This window comes from Chenopodium album, chromosome 18, assembly GCF_948465745.1.
Source record: "Chenopodium album chromosome 18, dcCheAlbu1.1, whole genome shotgun sequence".
NCBI lineage: Eukaryota > Viridiplantae > Streptophyta > Magnoliopsida > Caryophyllales > Amaranthaceae > Chenopodium > Chenopodium album.
Window position 1 is genome coordinate 7,293,750 of NC_137851.1, and position 16,239 is coordinate 7,309,988.

Here is a 16,239-nt window from a genome sequence, read left to right on the forward strand (position 1 = left end):
AAAAAATAGTACATAGTTTGTTGTGAATTTTAAAACACTAATAGTCAAAAGACTATTTTTACAAAACTCATTTTGTTAATAAGCTCTTTGTACTTTGTTTGACTTTTCGTATTTTATTTTAGTAAATATTATAAATAATAAGAAAATAAATATATCGTAGTTAAATGTTTCATGTGGTTTAGAGTACTTTTTGACAATTTAATTTTTGAAATTAAATACGAATTATTATGTTACAAGCACTAACGATAATTATAATTATATTGTTACACCGATAAACGTCTTAAAATTACCGTGCATAGCACGGGAACTAACCTAGTAAGCCTATAATACAAAATAATCCCTCCTTTCCTTCTTGTTATTCCGGTTCAAAATATTTTATTTAAAAAGAAAATAAAAAAATTGTGCATGATTATTAAAATTGGTAACTGTTATCTCATACAGTCATATTCCAACAAGTTAAATAATGTTGGTAAAAAATAATTTCTAACATTACAATTTACAATCAGTAGTGTTTAGTTTCAATTAATGTAAAAGCTTCCAGTCAAAAAAAAAAAAAAAAAAAAAAAAAAAAATAATAATAATAATAATAATAATAATAATAATGTAAAAGCTTTAAATTTCTTTGAAAAATTAAGTCAAGATTGTGATCGAGTTCATATAATATTGTAAACTCCTTAGTTGACCGAATTATAGGATACCTAATGGATTGTCAATCTAGGATTTGAGACTTTGTTAGTAGAACAGGTACGAGTTATGGAGAAGTTGTGAAAAAGCTGGCAATCCAAACTCTGTAGACTATTTAAATGCATACATTAATACATTATATGGATCTATTTATAAAAGGCATTCAATAACAAACTGAGGGAAGTGGTGAATGCTGCTTAGCTCTTATCCACTGTTTTACCACCTTTGCTGCCACTCTTCTAAACATAGGGAAGATCATTAATCTTATTGATTTGGATGCTTCGACTTTTGTTGAGTCTGTAGGTAGAAAACCAGAGAATTGCAGAGAGCTCGTAGTAAATCTTCCATTCAGATGATGCAGCTGGCAAACAAGCCACTGAATTTTAATGATGGTCGAGTGCACATAAACGTCTATCATGTAGCGCTTGGCCAGGAAATGATCCTTGCCTAGGCCACTGAACAAGTTACCATTGTTAGCACTTGACTGAGAAGATTGAGATGCAGTGCAGTATGCTAGGAAAGCAGAAACAGCACTTGATTTTGTTTTACTGCCTCTACTTTCTGTTGAGGACAGGAGGTTGATTACAACGCATGCTAATACAAAACACAGCACATAACTCAGGTAATTCATGGAGCTCGACAACTCTGCATAATTGTGACTTCGAGTTGTGTTTCTTGTACTGACTTGGGGTCAGAATTGAGGTTGAAAAGCTCCCTCTATCGTTCTTCCCACAATTATGATAAGTTTTGCAATTTCATGCTTGGTGCTTCTTCAGACTCCAACTGCATTTATGATGTGCATAGCTAATATATCAGCTACCGTAAAATATGAGAAGCAGGCACATCATTTTGGGACAAAGGGAGTACAAATCACTCTACTTATAACAATTGATAAAATAATTTTAAAATACATCCATTGACAAGCAACGTTTTCATGCATGGAAGTTTGTCACATAACTACATAAGTCACAAGTTACAAAAATCATGGTTAAACACTTTGAATTACGAGAAAATACAAATTGAGCTTCATAATAAACAACAATTGTTTAACTGGTAGAAATATTGTAAATAAGAGCAAATGTTTTATATTGTTCTTGAGTAAAACCTATTTCATATGATATTATGATTTCACCCCCTAGATAAACACAAACCATATATCAAAACGATCCGTGGGTATTATGCTGCTCTCTTGAATTATTGGCTTTAAGGCCATACATTCGAATATGCAAAGTACATTTGACACTAGAAATTTACAATTATTTAGGAGGGCTGCCGAGTTTGACAAAGTTTGTCAATCTATTTTGCCATTTCAACAACTGAGCTTACACACTGATGAGTCAGATTAGTAAGTGGACATGTACAAGGAAGTAAAAAGGGAGTGTTGTGAGACAAAGTAAAGTGTCTCACAACTATTAAAAAATTAAAAAGGTACAATGAAGATAGAGAAATGTGGAGAGAGATAGGAAGAGTGAAAAAGGTAGTGTGGGCCCCACTTCACGTGCAAAACGGACAAAAATTCAACGGGACCACTACCACCGAGTCTATATTTTGTTCAACTGAAACTCTAGTTGAATCTTTTTTAGTACCACTGAGACTACATTTTATACTACTAAAAGTGTATTTTGTACCACTGAAGTTCCAGTGGTATGATTTAACGGCTCGATGAGACATCTCTAAAATGACGTATGAAATGCCTATATTGCCCTTACGAGACATAATTTCATTGTCTCACAATCCTCCGTTTGGAACACCTCCATGTAGGCATGTGAAATTGAACAACTAGGCAAGCGACCTTATGACGTCGGCAACATGGTAGGTTAACTTCGGCAACATGGTAATTGGTAAGTACAAACAACCTATCTACTACCTCCGTTAAATGTTATCTGCAACTTTTGCCATTTCGGGATGATCAGGGTTATCTGCAACTTTCCATTTTTTTTTCTATTTTTAGTAAACAAAAACGCTTGAAATCACCATTTTACCCTTACTTAAGTTTTTTTTTTTTTTAATTACTACCCTTATTATCTCCTAAACTAATCTTATTTCACTAACCTAAAACTAATCAGATCTACTCTAACCTAATGATTCCCTCCCTTTATTTTCCCATCTCCCTCCTTCTCTCTTCATTTACTGACATCCCCAACCACCAAAAATTAATTTCTGATGGTTGAGTTTCCCTTTATGTTGTTCAATCTTCTTCAGAAGATGAACCCTAGTTCATCGTTTCCCACCTTCTCTCTCCTCTTTTACCTCCATTCTTCCTCTCTTTCTCTCCAGATCTACTCCGCATCTCACCATTTTCTCAAAAAAAGAGTCCCCCACGAGTATGCCTAACCTCGATCCTTTGAAAGATGCTTACCTTGCGACAAATGATAAGGGTGAGGAGAATCTCATCAACCACTTCCTCCATTGTTTTAAAACTGGCAACCCTTTTCCTCGTGACTTCTACGAATCTGCTGAGACTGGTGGATACTGTACTCTGTACACATACATGGCTTTGGGTCAAGTCCTCAAGAGTATTGATGAGGAGGAACGTTTGAAGAAGGAGGAGGGGAAGTTGAAGAGGGAGGAGGACCCTGTTCCTATGGTGGTTGAATCTGGGTCTGCTGCTCCTGCTCCTGCAAATCTAAGCTCTGCTGCTCCTGCAGATCTGGGCTCTGCTGCTCCTGCTCCTGCAGATCTAGTGGCTGAATCTGCTTTGGGGGTTGCAGAGGCTCCGAAAAAGGCCAGATATAAGAGGCCTAGGTCACCCCCCAAGGTCAGATCTACGAGGAAGGCTGCGCGTGTTGCTCTACGAAGGATGCGTGGGCTTCCAGACCATGAGTACATCATCCTTTCTTCTGATGAGGATGAGGATATGGAGGAGGCTTCTCCTTCTCCTGCCAAGCAGCCTGAATCTGGATGCTCTTCTGTCCCTGTGGTCAAATGCTATGTGAGGCGGATGAACCGTTCGGTTCAACCCTCTGAGTGACTGCTTTCGTAACGATTCCTAACCCTAATCTCTTTAATTTACATTCATGAGTCCCTTGAGTGTGTTGCTTGGTTTGATTTGGTTTTATGCATGTGTTGCTTGGTTTGATTTGGTTTTACTGGATTATGTTGTTGGTGGGTGAATTATATGAGTCCTGTTGCCCATATGCTGGTGGATTGTTTTTTTTTTTTATGGATCTGTTGGATGAGCATGCTTGTGGCTTAATTACATACTATGTGTGGCTGGAATCTTGTTCATATTATGTTAAGTGGTTATATTGATGGTGATTTGGTCAGTAATACTCATGAATAATATGGTTATAATGAATGATAATGTTGCCTTAAGCTGGTTGTCTGATTGTAAGAGTGTTGCCTTGATCTCTTTGCCTTGATCTCTCTGTTTGTGTACTAAGAAAGTTGGAACAAGGGATTGTGATTGATGAATGATGAAAGCTTAGGTCAGTTTGGTTTGATTGTTTTATTGTGTGGTATATTCAATGTTCTCAATGATCATGTTTTGTAGAGAACAATGTCTATGGGTTGGTGTTGTTGTTATACCAGTGCATCAATGAGTCCCCCCCTTCTGCTTTTTGCCTCATGAATGTGTGGAGTCCCCCTTGTCTGTTTGAAATTCCACCCTTAGTGACTTATATGCTTCAAATGATGAAGGGACTCCATTGAATTTCACTTAACACATTTGAGTTGCTCCAACAATCTCTTGTTTGAGATTGTTGTAGAGGTAACAATGTTGTGAAGTGTAGTATTCAACACAATTGATAACCTTTCTGATGGACATGTATTTTCATAACACTTCAAAAAGTTGTCTTTGTCATTTCATTCACATAGTCATTACAAAAATTGATGCACATAAACAAAAGACTTCACATTTGACTGCCTAACATGTTAGTTCAATCTAAATCACCAAAATACACCTAACCACCTATTCATTAACAACAACATAAGAGAAAAAAAAAAAGTTAAGTGGTTATGTGTGGCAGTCAATGTTGTCAGTGTGCAAAACCTGGTTTGTGGCTTGAGTCCCCTAATCTGCATCCACTTCCATATCTTCTGCTGCATCTTGAGTCCCTTGAGTGGCTGGCCTAAACATTGTGTTTAGATACTCTACACTTCCCAGCACTATATCCCTTTGCACCTCCACCTTGTCTGGAAAAATGCCCAAATTCTCTAGCTTTTTCTTATTCATATGAGGAATTTTGTACTTGTTATCCCCTTCTGCTTGCAGTATCATGATCATGCATTTTTGCAAAGTGATCTAAATGTACTTGTTGACCTCTGGTTTGAAAGTGTCATAAGACTCAATGACCTTGTCCACTAGCTCATCCAAGTTGCTTGGAAATGATTGGTACTGTAGTGACTGAATTGACCTGAACAATCCTAAGTCTAGCACATTCAAGTCAGGTGACTGAGGTGGCTGAAAGACCAATTGAATGTTGAACCCATTTGCAGTTGTTGCTTCAATGAATTCTTGATCTCTTGGAATCTGGTGTGGTCTTGCATTATCCCATTGAATTGTGACATTTTTGCTTAGACTTTGTGGCCATTTTGAGATGATTGATGGTATGACTTTTGTGAGCAACATATCCCTAATGACCTGCATGTTCACATTTTGTATTGCCTTGGTCTCCCATGTTCCAGCAGGCCTGTTTTTGCTTGATTTTTTTGCTTGCTCTTTGACTGTAAAAGGAAAGATCCCATATTTCCCATCATGTAGTAGTTCCCCATTTCTCCCATACAATGGCTTTCCCACTACTGCCATAAACATTTCCTTGAGTTTGAATCTTCTTGACTGTTGAACTCTGTGTGGGTCTTCCTCACTTGGAAGGAGATAAAATCTCCTTTTATCTGGATTGAGATAGAACCATTTCTCATCTATGTGGATGACATGGTCCATATCTTCAAATGTAGGGTCTGAGTCCCCAATTATAGGATTAATGTGTGACAGAATCCATTTAATTCTTGCTACTTTGTGGTCACTTGTAAGAGCTGGCTTGTTGCTGCTTGTATGGGTTCTAAGCCTACCTTTTTTTTTTAAATTGTGAAGAGTAACATGAGATATCTTCAATGCTGCTGCATAACTCCTCTCTGTCTGCCTAAGGTGCAGAGGCACTGACTGTAGGAATTCATCAGTAAATTCCCTTGGTTTAGGCCCTGTTCTTCCATACTTTTTGGACCTGACATCAATCACATCACCTTGTTCCAACTGTTTTTTGATATCCTTGAAAACCCTTGTAATTGTTGATTTGTGTACATTGAATTTCTGTGACAATTCTTGCATGTAACCTCTTGGTAAGTTGCCATTGTGCATTTTGAGTAAGATTGCATCTACCATCTCCCTCTTCTTGTGCAAATCAAGTTGTTTTCTGCTTGTTGCTGCTTGAATGTTGGCTTGATCTTCTGTTTGTTGTTGTCCTTGTTGGTCATTGTCTTGCTGCCCCTGTTCTTCCATTACTTCATCATCAGATTCATCATACAAGCCATAATCTTGCATGTGTTCTTCATAATCATAGTACAGCTCTGCTAGTTCTTCTTCAGTTAACAGTTGGATCAACCTCCAAAAACACCCCTTCTTCTAACTCTGCCATGACTTTTACTACACATGAACTTTTTCCAGCTCTAGGTTGATGAAACAGGAGTCCCTGCTAGTTTTTTTTTGTGAAGAAGGGGCGTTCCTGTTAGGCTCTATGGATGATGGAGGTGCCAAGCCAATGAAGCGTTTGTCAATGTGAAGATCATGTGCAGCACTGACTGTAGTTAGGATAATTTTTTGGATATTTAGGGAATTAATCACTGTGATTAGTACTAACTTTTGGAAAACTAATGGTGTAAACTTAATATTTTCATGGCTTGTCTTTTGGGAGAAACAATGAATGCTTGTGTAATGAATGAGGCTCCTTTTATATGCCTCTTAAATGCTCTTCTTAAATGTTGAAATCTGTTTTTTTTTTTTTTAAATTTTGGTGGGAGTTTTGAATCTCCAAAAATTTCAAAAAGTTTGAAAATTTGGTGAAATTTTAAGAGGGAAATTTTTTTCCCTCAAAAACTGACAGATTTCCCCACTCAAATGCAAGTGGGGGGGGGGGGGTCAGCCTTTCTCTCTCCTCTACTTTAATTAAATCATCTAAACTTCCACTAATTTTCACCCCTCAAATTTTGCATCGTGAACCGTAATCTGCTCCAAAGTTGCAGATAACATTTAACGGAGGTAGTAATTGAAATTCAAATTAACAAAATTGCTATCAATTGAGTCACACATTTTACTCATCAATTAGTGCATTAAATAACAATTGTACAATTAAACAACACTGTAAATTGCTAATTGAAATTCAAATAAACAAAATAGCTTAGGGCCTGTTCTCTTACGTTGAAATTCAGTTCAGCTCAAGTCAGTTCAGTTCAGTTTAGTTCAGCTCCTAATTTCCTTCTCTTATAAAATATTCATTTCAGTTTAGTTCAGTTTAGTCCAGTTCAGCTCAGCTCAGCTCAATTCAGTTCAACTGAGTTCAGTCAATGAGAACATGCCCTTACTGTAGTATAATTATGAACTCATCACTTACTGAGTACAAGAACAATTCTATTGTAATACCCCTAATATTTTAGTACTCTATCTATATATTTTATACAGAAAAGTTTGATTTATTAATTTTTACTTTCTTTCAAATTTAAAAGTAAGTTATTTATCTAAAGTTTCCGGACGAAACTTGTTTTAAGGAGGGTAGATTGTAATACCCTAAATTTTAATTCTATTTTAAGTTTTGATGACGAAACTTGTTTTAAGGAGGGTAGATTGTAATACTCGAATATTTTATGATTTTATATTATATATTTTTTTTAAAAAAAATAGTTATTTTTATTTATTAAAAAACTTTTCTAATCTCATATTTTTATTTTAGAGTTCGGAAAGGTTTAAAACCCTATTTTAATTTAAATAGGACTCTATAATTTTGAGCGTATATAAACTATTTTTAAACCCTAATAAAGTTATTGTATTTTATTAAAAAAAAAAAAACAGCTGTTTTCGTTTCTTATGCGTGGGATTTGTTAACCAAACCCAAAATTGATTTTTGTAAAAAGATTCTATTTGATTCTTGTTCATTAACTTTTTGTTTTATTCTCTAATATCCATCATCATATGTATTAATTGTATTTGTATTATAAGATTAAAAGAGAAGGTGCACAATATATTTGGGAAATCAAAGCCGTGAACTGCAAGATTGCCAACTTATTTCGTCCATTGCAGTTCATTGAAAGGTAATCACACTCGGCCCTTTGGAGTTGTTTGATCACATTAATTATTATATATAATCACACTATATTTTTGAGATGTTTGTATTTTCGTATTGTTATGTGTGATATGATTTATTATTTGTACTCTTTGTATATATGATTAATTATTATGGTATTATATGATTTGATTAGATTTGAGTATGGTATTATTTATTTTTGTTGTATATATTGATTGTACAATTATTGTCAGGGTTTTAATGTTGTTGTTATAGGGAGTATTGTTTTATCAAGGTTTTAGGGTTGTTAATGCAGAGTATTGTTTTTGGGTTGAGATTTGATTATATTTGGGTTATTAGTATTTTTTTTTAAGAGTTGAGATATTGTGATCGAATTGTCATGTTATTTGAGAACTTGTGTCATTATTGAGATACTATTTATTATCAAGTATGAGGTCAAAAGGTTGAGAATTATTATTTTATTCTTGGTTTGAGGCTCGGCGTTATAGACCTTAATCATTGGCATGTTGGTAAGGAGATGGTAATCATGAGTTAAGAATGAGGTACAATCTTTATTATTTATTTTTCTATAGTCCCCTACAGTGGGAATTGACCCGTATGTGGTCTGGTTCAAGGTGTTTTCTAGTTATTGGGAGTATTCAATTTTTTGTACTTGTTGGCTTTATTCGAATTACCCATGTCCAAGGCTAGGTATAGAACAAAGAGCATGGCACACTATTAGTTACGAATTGAGTAAATGATTATTATTTGAGGTTGAGTCGATAAAGGTTATTTTTCAGAGTACAATGTGTAATGTAGTTTCGAACTACATTGTTTAATTGAGCAAGTATTGTCAATTATTTTATTATATACTCTATATACTCTAATATGTGATTATTACTCAGCTTTTGCTGACGTGTGTGATATTTTGTTGTGCTACTTGTGTTTGCGGCCATATCTTTTTCTTATGGTGGCCCTGCGACGATCTATTTTGGAATTTGTCCTAAGTGGTGAGCATTCAAGTTTGTATAAGCAGGTTTGATCAAGTGATCGTAGCTAAAGGGAACTCAAGTGATCGATTAGTATGCTATAACGAGTTTGTAAAGTTGTAAATAGCTCACTTAGTTTATTGGGTTGTAATTATTGGGATTTTGTAAGCCTTAACACTTGACAGGTTGTCAAGTGTGGCAGTAATACCTCCGATTTAGGAGTATGCTTCCGCAATTTTATTTAAAGGTTGTTTATTTTTCCTTTAATTCTTATTTATTTTCAGTTAGTAAATCGGGGGTGTTACATATAATTTATACACATTAGTATATTTGAGTGATAATCTATATTTAATATATAATCAAATATATCTTTTACTAATCCATAGTATTAACTTGACTTGAATATAAAATATATGGAGGGAGGGGGCCAGGGTGAGATCCACGAAGAAACTTGAAAATGTCATATTCCAGAAGTATAGTCTCAAGTTGAATTATTCAGGATAAATAATTGGTTGAATTGAGTTTGATAATATTAGTGAGGTTGGCAACAGAGCACAATTAGCTTCAACATCATTAGGAATGATGTTAGTAGCCATAGGAATAATGTGGGGAGGAAAAAAAATTAGGTCGAAGGAATAACCTGCTCTAATGTAGATGTACGTGTGCTAATAAGGAAACCTAAAATATAATGTACGGAGTGCAAAATAACAAAATATACTCTCCTTGAATTAAGCAATCTAAGGGGTTGTTTGGTTGCCAAAGAAAAACATGGGAATTTGGAAATCCTAAGAATTGAATTTTTTTTTTTTTTTTTTTTTTGAAGTTGTTCGGTTAACAAATTCATGGGAAATGGAAATTCATGAGGGGAAGTTAATTACCTAGGGGGACCTAGGTAAGTGGAACTTCCCATGGGAATTTCCACTTCCCTTAATTAACCAAATAACTTTTATAATTTTTTAAGTTCAATTTCATGGGAAATCAATTTTTCAAGGAATTTGCAATTCCTACATTCAACCAAACGAGCCCTAAAGTCAAATGATATGGACTAATATATGCTGAAAATCCATGAATAATATTAATTCAGAAACAATATTAAGAAAGTCAAGACTCAAGATATTATGTCGAAGTATCTTTAATAATCTCTGACAATTATACATTTTACCAAAAATAAAAAATAAAAAAACCTAAAAACAGGGACACATGGCAGCCATAGAGCTAGTGTACAAAGAGATAAACTAGAAATTGGTGATTATTTAGTACCTTGGTGACTCTGCGAGTTGTCTTTTTTGTGACTTTTCCATGCCAGTTTGGAATTTGTCAAAATCTTATTTGGATTTTACCATGAGCATGGTACACCACTACACTTGAGTGTATGATGAAAATTTCAAATCAATTCCTTAAGTCAAGGAGAGAATCGTTTTGATTGTTTTTTTTTTTTTTTCCAATCGTGTACTTTGTATTTGCACACGATGTTCTTTTCTCGTTTGTATAACTCTTGGGCGGGTGTATGATGAAAATTTCACCAAAACTCATCTGAATCTCTGTTAAAAAAAATAAAAAAAGAAAGCACACACTTAGTATAACTGGGATTATTTGTCCAGAAAACAATATTTTTAAGCTAATAAATGCGGAATAAGGACTTCTGTAGTTTTTGAGTTCAAAAACACCTTCGTAAGAACTAAAAGTCAATCAAGGCAAACTGACCAGTAATTCATCAAATACGATGTATTCTAAGTATTTATTTTTCCAATCTATGGGAATTTTACCTTTTATTTTCCCTCTAATAATCAAGAGTTTGTTTGAAGAAGAAACAAGATGAGCTAAGACTAAGAGATAAAGAGACTAAGATAATCAAGTCAGAGTTTGTTTTAAGAATTAAGAAGGAACAAGATGAGCTAAGAACAAAAGGTTTGCCATTTAAAAATAAATAAAAAGAAAGAACAAGTTGAACAAAATTTCTACAGAGTGTTGGGTTGAGGAACTTACAGATCAACGCAGGGGATATGTTGGACAAGGTGGCAATCTTGGCCATTTGGCTTCTTATATCTTTTTTGCATAACTGGACTATTGGAGATACAAAGTTTCTGTAAAGAGGTAAGGCTTAGTACTGATTGTGGAAGTGATGCCATTGCTAGACATTGCCTAATTTTCAGCTCACGAAGGAAGGAGAGGTTGCCCATTTCTTCTGGGAGTTTCTGTAAGCCACGGGAACGAATGGTTAGACTCTGAAGCGTAGTTAGGCAAGCAATACTTTGACAGAGCCCTTCTTCAAAACCATCACCGTCGATTTCAAGGGAGAGAGTTTTCGCTGATATGTTTTTCAAGCTTTTGCAGCACACTATTGATAGATGCCGAATGGAATTTGAAATCATCAAACTTGTCAATTCGTCGAAAAAGGCTATAGATACTCTCTGTAGATTAGACAACCTACTGCCGATTGATAGAGAAGCTGGTGATTCAGGACTGCGAGATAAATCCAGCTCTTTTAGCGAGGTGAAAAGAAGTGTTGAAGGTGATGATGATGACGTATCCTCGTCGTCAACTGAGGTCAAATTGCATTCAAACACCTTCCAATTGATATGATTGGTCTGTAATGACTCCAGCTTTGGTGCTAGAGGCAGAGCTGGAGGCATTGACATCAACATGGGGCAGTCATATACATCCATTTTCAAAAGACGAGAAAATGATAACTGGCTTGGCTCACCATCATCATCTTTCGATGGTCTTGTCCACCCCTTTAGAGACCTTAAACTCCCTAAAAACAAGAATTCTAAGGATGGGAAGTAGACATTGTGGGCTCCAAAACCACACTTTCTACTTCCATCTCCACCACCCACCCAGATGTCCTCTTCATCTTCTATATACTCCAGTCTATAAAGATACATAAGACGAAGTTCTTTGAGATGAGGTAGCCGACTCAAGTCAGGGAGAACTCTGCAATTATGACTTTTTATAATATTAATGCGAACGAGATAAGATACCGCATCTAACCATCTACCGTGGCATCTCAACTCCTTCATAGCCGTGAATTATAAGGTGGTAGAGATTTGGAGGCAGTTGCAAGCACATTAGCATTTTATCCATTTCACCTATATTAGGAGTAACTTCTGCTTCCTCTATGGATCTAAAATCCAATATAAGAGTCTTCAATTGCTGATTATTTTTCAAATTTGCCCTCTCTGCTTCCCGAACAGCATCACTTCGCCACTTGCAAAATTTAATTGTCAGACTCCCCATAAAAATAAACGGCGGCAATGAATCTATACCCTGGTTTTTCCCAACTATAAATATATCTAATTCTATTAAAGATGTCATTTTCCCAAATCCTGATGGCAGATCGCTCAACTTGCACCCAGTAATTTGCAAGTGCCTCAAGCAGTCCAATTTACAAACATCTTTTGGCAACTGTACAAGATCTGAGCAATACCTAAGGTTCAGTGTTTGCAAGTTCTGTAATCTTGATATGTCATCAGAAAGACATCTAATGGTACTCGATGCAAGATTAAGGTATCTTAGATGTCTCAACTTCCCTATAGAATTTGGAACCACGGAGATTTTTTTATTAGATAAGTCTAAGACACGCAAAGACTGAAATTTCAAAAACATCACTTCAAGAGATGACGCTTTTACAGCCCATCGATGATTGAAGCCAGATAGCATAAATGACCGTATCTTCCTAGCAGCAAGCAACGACACTGGAGCTTTCCATACATCATCTCCTGACCTATTTGGTACAACACTCACATGTACAACTCCATCAATAGATATTTGGTCTAAAGGCTCAACCAAATATTTCATCTCTTCACCAGCTATATCTTGAGCCAAGTCATGCACTAAATCATGCATTTTGCAGTATACATCGTCCTCTACAGCATATTCTCTCGGATCCTGAAATAAATTCCTTCCTAACAATTCCATAAAGTATTGCTCTCCGGTATCTATACTTGATGGATCAAAATATCCTTGCGCCATCCACATTTTCACCAGAAAATTTTTACTATATTCATAGTCCTTCGGGAACAATGAACAATAAGCAAAGCATTGCTTTAATGCCGGAGGCAGGTAATCATAACTCAACTTCAACACTTGCATGATGTTATCGTCTTCCTTCACTACCTTCGCCTTGGAGAGTCGAGCATCTCTGAGTCGTTGCCAGTCTCTCTCGCTGTTTTCAGAATAGAGCAGGCTTCCAACAACCCTGATAGCAAGGGGAACATTTCCGCAGCTATCAACGATTTCCTTCCCAAGCTGTGTCAAAATAGGATTACTGTCTTCTTGTCCCAATTTAAATGCAAGTTTTTTGAAAAGATTCCAGGACTCGTCTTTAGTTAGAAGTCCTAGGTTGTAGACTTCTGTTGTCCCAACAGCTTTTGCGACATTGGCAGAGCGTGTTGTTACAATAACTCTACTCCCACTTGCACCGCATTCTAGTAACATAAGGAGATCCAACCAACTATCCCTACTTTCATCCCATATGTCATCTAAGACAAGAAGATACTTCTTATCTTTGATAGATCCTTGGATGCCTGATTTAATCTGACCAACCAGGAGTCTATCAGAATCTTTATCACCGGTGAAGGATTGATAAACTCGCTTCATTACAGTATTTTGATCACCAACCTCAGGTACACAGACCCAATTAGTAAGATCAAAATGTTTCCTAACAATCTCATCATTGAAAACCAGTTGAGCAAGAGTGGTTTTTCCGAGACCCCCAAACCCGACAATTGGAATCACGGTAATCCTTTTCCCATCATCAAATTTGGGATCAAAAAGCATCTCAATAATATTGTTTTTATCATTTTCCCTACCAATGACATCTTCTACTTTCACAAAAGATCCTGTCTGCCTATTGCTTATCAAACGCTCCATTGGCAATGGCAGCCCAACAACAAGATTGGCGCTCAAGTTCAAGCTATCCATATTGGACTTGATTTCATCCAGTTCTTTCCTAATAGACTTGATCTCATGAGCCAATCTTCTATTATTCAAAAAGGGACTAGACTTTGAGAATAAGACGCCTACCTTTGCCAGCGTGCTCCTCTCAACCCGCGGATTCTGGCGATCCAGAGTGAGGACATCATCAAACAAGTCATCAGCTCGGTACAGCACTTGCTTCAGCTTCCGAAGCCAGAGCCTGATCAGCTCACTATTGTCTCCTTCTTGGCGCCTCTCAGCATCACGAACTCGAGCCTGGATAAAGGTCATGGTATTCTCAAGCTTCTTCAGTTCATCTCGAGCACCCCACCAGGAAACAGCCTCTTTAAACGCAGATTTAGCCAAGGATTCCAAGGCTTTTGCAGCTAAATTGGAAATAACTCCATCCGCCATTTTCGTGTTGGTGATGTTTCACTCACTTTTTCTCTCCCTTTTTTGTAACTTTTTATGGACTATGGACTTGAGTTTGTTGTGTAAACTTGAGTACTCAGACTGCTCACTAGTGAAAGTAGGGTGACACCAACCCTCAGTATAACAGCCATTTTTAAATAAATAAATTGTCTAGTGGTTTGGTCTTCACAATGGTAACTGTGAAGAAAGTGCCAGACACTTACCTTGTGCATGAAATAAAATAACAATATTCATCTAACAAGTTGACAAAACATCTGCATAAAAGATGGTGCTGAGCTACAGCAAACAAAGAGAAATTATGTACTTTTAAATCTTGAAAAAACATGTTTTATCAAAATTAATTCATCCACCTTCACAGCACCGTGCCAACAAAGACCTTCAAGTCTTAAGTCTTAGGGTCTGTTCTCTTTGACTAAGCTGAGTTGAACTGAATACTTCGTATTTTATAAGAGAAGGAAATTAGGAGTTGAACTGAACTGAGCTGAAGTGAAAATAAACGTATGAGAACAGGCCCTTAGTCTTAATATGGAGTAACACGGTATCAAACTATCAATTATACTAGACTCGTTTGGTTGAATGTGGGAAATGCAAATTCCTTGAAAATTTATATTGGCCTTGTTTGTTGAAAAGCTTAAAGCTGAAAGCTGAAACTATTGTGTTAGCTGATTTTGACTAACTGATTGTATTAAATGATTAAACTAACTTATTTTATTAGCTGATTGTATAAAAGTGTTTGGTAAATAGCAGGTTGCTTAAAGCTGATTGAGTATGTGAAATGACCAATAAGCAGGTACTTTATAAAGGATTTTTAAAGTAAATGAGGGTATAAATGTCATTTTATCATAATACTTGAATAAGCTATTTGTAAAAGAGCTTATTTAGTGGAATAAGCTCTTTGAATAAGCTTTCCACCAAACACTTTATGCTAGCTTATTTAATAGTTGATAAGCTAATATTGGTCAAATAAGCTAATTTTGCTCAAATAAGCTGGTTACCAAACACAACCATTACCATATTATTGGAATTCCTAGGAAATACTAAATTATGTTTGGTTAACCATGAAAAGTTCCACTAAAAGTCTTTATAGGTAATTAAATACTCTCATTTTGCAAGAAGTGAAAATTCATGTGAATTTCTTACTTCATGTGAATTTGTCAACTAAATCTCCAAAAAAAACGACACTTTCAAGTCTTGAGTCCATCGTAATCTCTTATCCCTATCACTCGTACCAAACGCCCCACAACACAATAACATATTACAAGTAATACATACAAATATCAAGAATAGAAGGACAAAGGAAAAATTTAATAGTACCAGAGTTATGTTCAGCAGCATTTTCCAACAAACGGGAACTTGAACCACGTACAATAATCCTTCGATTGAGCCCTCGTACATTTCCTCTTCATGTTTGAATTTTAAGGTGCCACGAAAAATCTCGCAAACATTCCTTTGACACTATAGAAGCTGAATTCCTGAAACAAAATTGCCCAAAGTGAGTTAGGGTTAGCTTGCAATTAGCATTACTGAAAAGCTCCATCAATCATTTGCTCAGGCCAACGCCAACCCAATTAAAAACCCTAATATTTTTTAAGGGATACCACTAATTTAATCCCAACGTAATTGTGGAAATAATTTGGACTAAAAACCTAATTATAAATTTGAGTTTGAATTGTATAGACGAATCTGAGAACAAATTTCTGGTTTCAGTTTGGAAGTTTGGGGGATAAATTCATAAATCACAGGAAACGGAGGGAAATTAAGGAAAGTTGGTTGATTTGGTGTTATTCTTTAACACAAAAAGTTTATTAACATCGGGTTTACAATATCAATATTGTAAATCAGCTTCTTTGGACTCGCACGTGAGCACCTTCTTCCTATCTTTTTCATTTTCTGAATCCTCATCTTCTTTGAGTGCTTTCTTCTTTCACTTTCTCTCTCCACTCTTACTTCCTCTTCTCTTCTTTTTTGCTGCAGTTCATTTCCTTCCATGATTTATCTCTATTGAT

General features: G+C 35.8%; 2 protein-coding genes across 2 annotated transcripts; both read right to left on the reverse strand.

The window, feature by feature from the left end:
* Window positions 1-4,927: 4,927 nt before the first annotated feature.
* Window positions 4,928-6,163, reverse strand: LOC145591690 (uncharacterized). Its single transcript, XM_081648196.1, has one exon. It carries the CDS (start codon window positions 6,161-6,163, stop codon window positions 4,928-4,930), a length of 1,236 nt encoding a protein of 411 aa, XP_081504322.1.
* A 4,703-nt stretch (window positions 6,164-10,866) lies between these two features.
* Window positions 10,867-15,896, reverse strand: LOC145591691 (putative disease resistance protein RGA3). Its single transcript, XM_081648197.1, has 3 exons — window positions 15,548-15,896; window positions 11,883-14,321; window positions 10,867-11,818 (listed from the first exon to the last, which is right to left on the reverse strand). The coding sequence occupies exons 2-3, from the start codon at window positions 14,213-14,215 to the stop codon at window positions 10,867-10,869; spliced, it is 3,285 nt and encodes a 1,094-aa protein (XP_081504323.1). The 5' UTR covers window positions 14,216-14,321; window positions 15,548-15,896.
* Window positions 15,897-16,239: the final 343 nt, after the last annotated feature.

Bases quoted from the DNA above. Each gene is read 5' to 3' on its own strand.
- LOC145591690 (XM_081648196.1), bottom strand. From the start codon at position 6,163: ATGCAAGATTATGGCTTGTATGATGAATCTGATGATGAAGTAATGGAA.
- LOC145591691 (XM_081648197.1), bottom strand. From the start codon at position 14,215: ATGGCGGATGGAGTTATTTCCAATTTAGCTGCAAAAGCCTTGGAATCC. The intron at 11,819-11,882 runs GTAGATGGTTAG...TCATAATTGCAG, and splicing joins GAAGGAGTTGAGATGCCACG to AGTTCTCCCTGACTTGAGTC.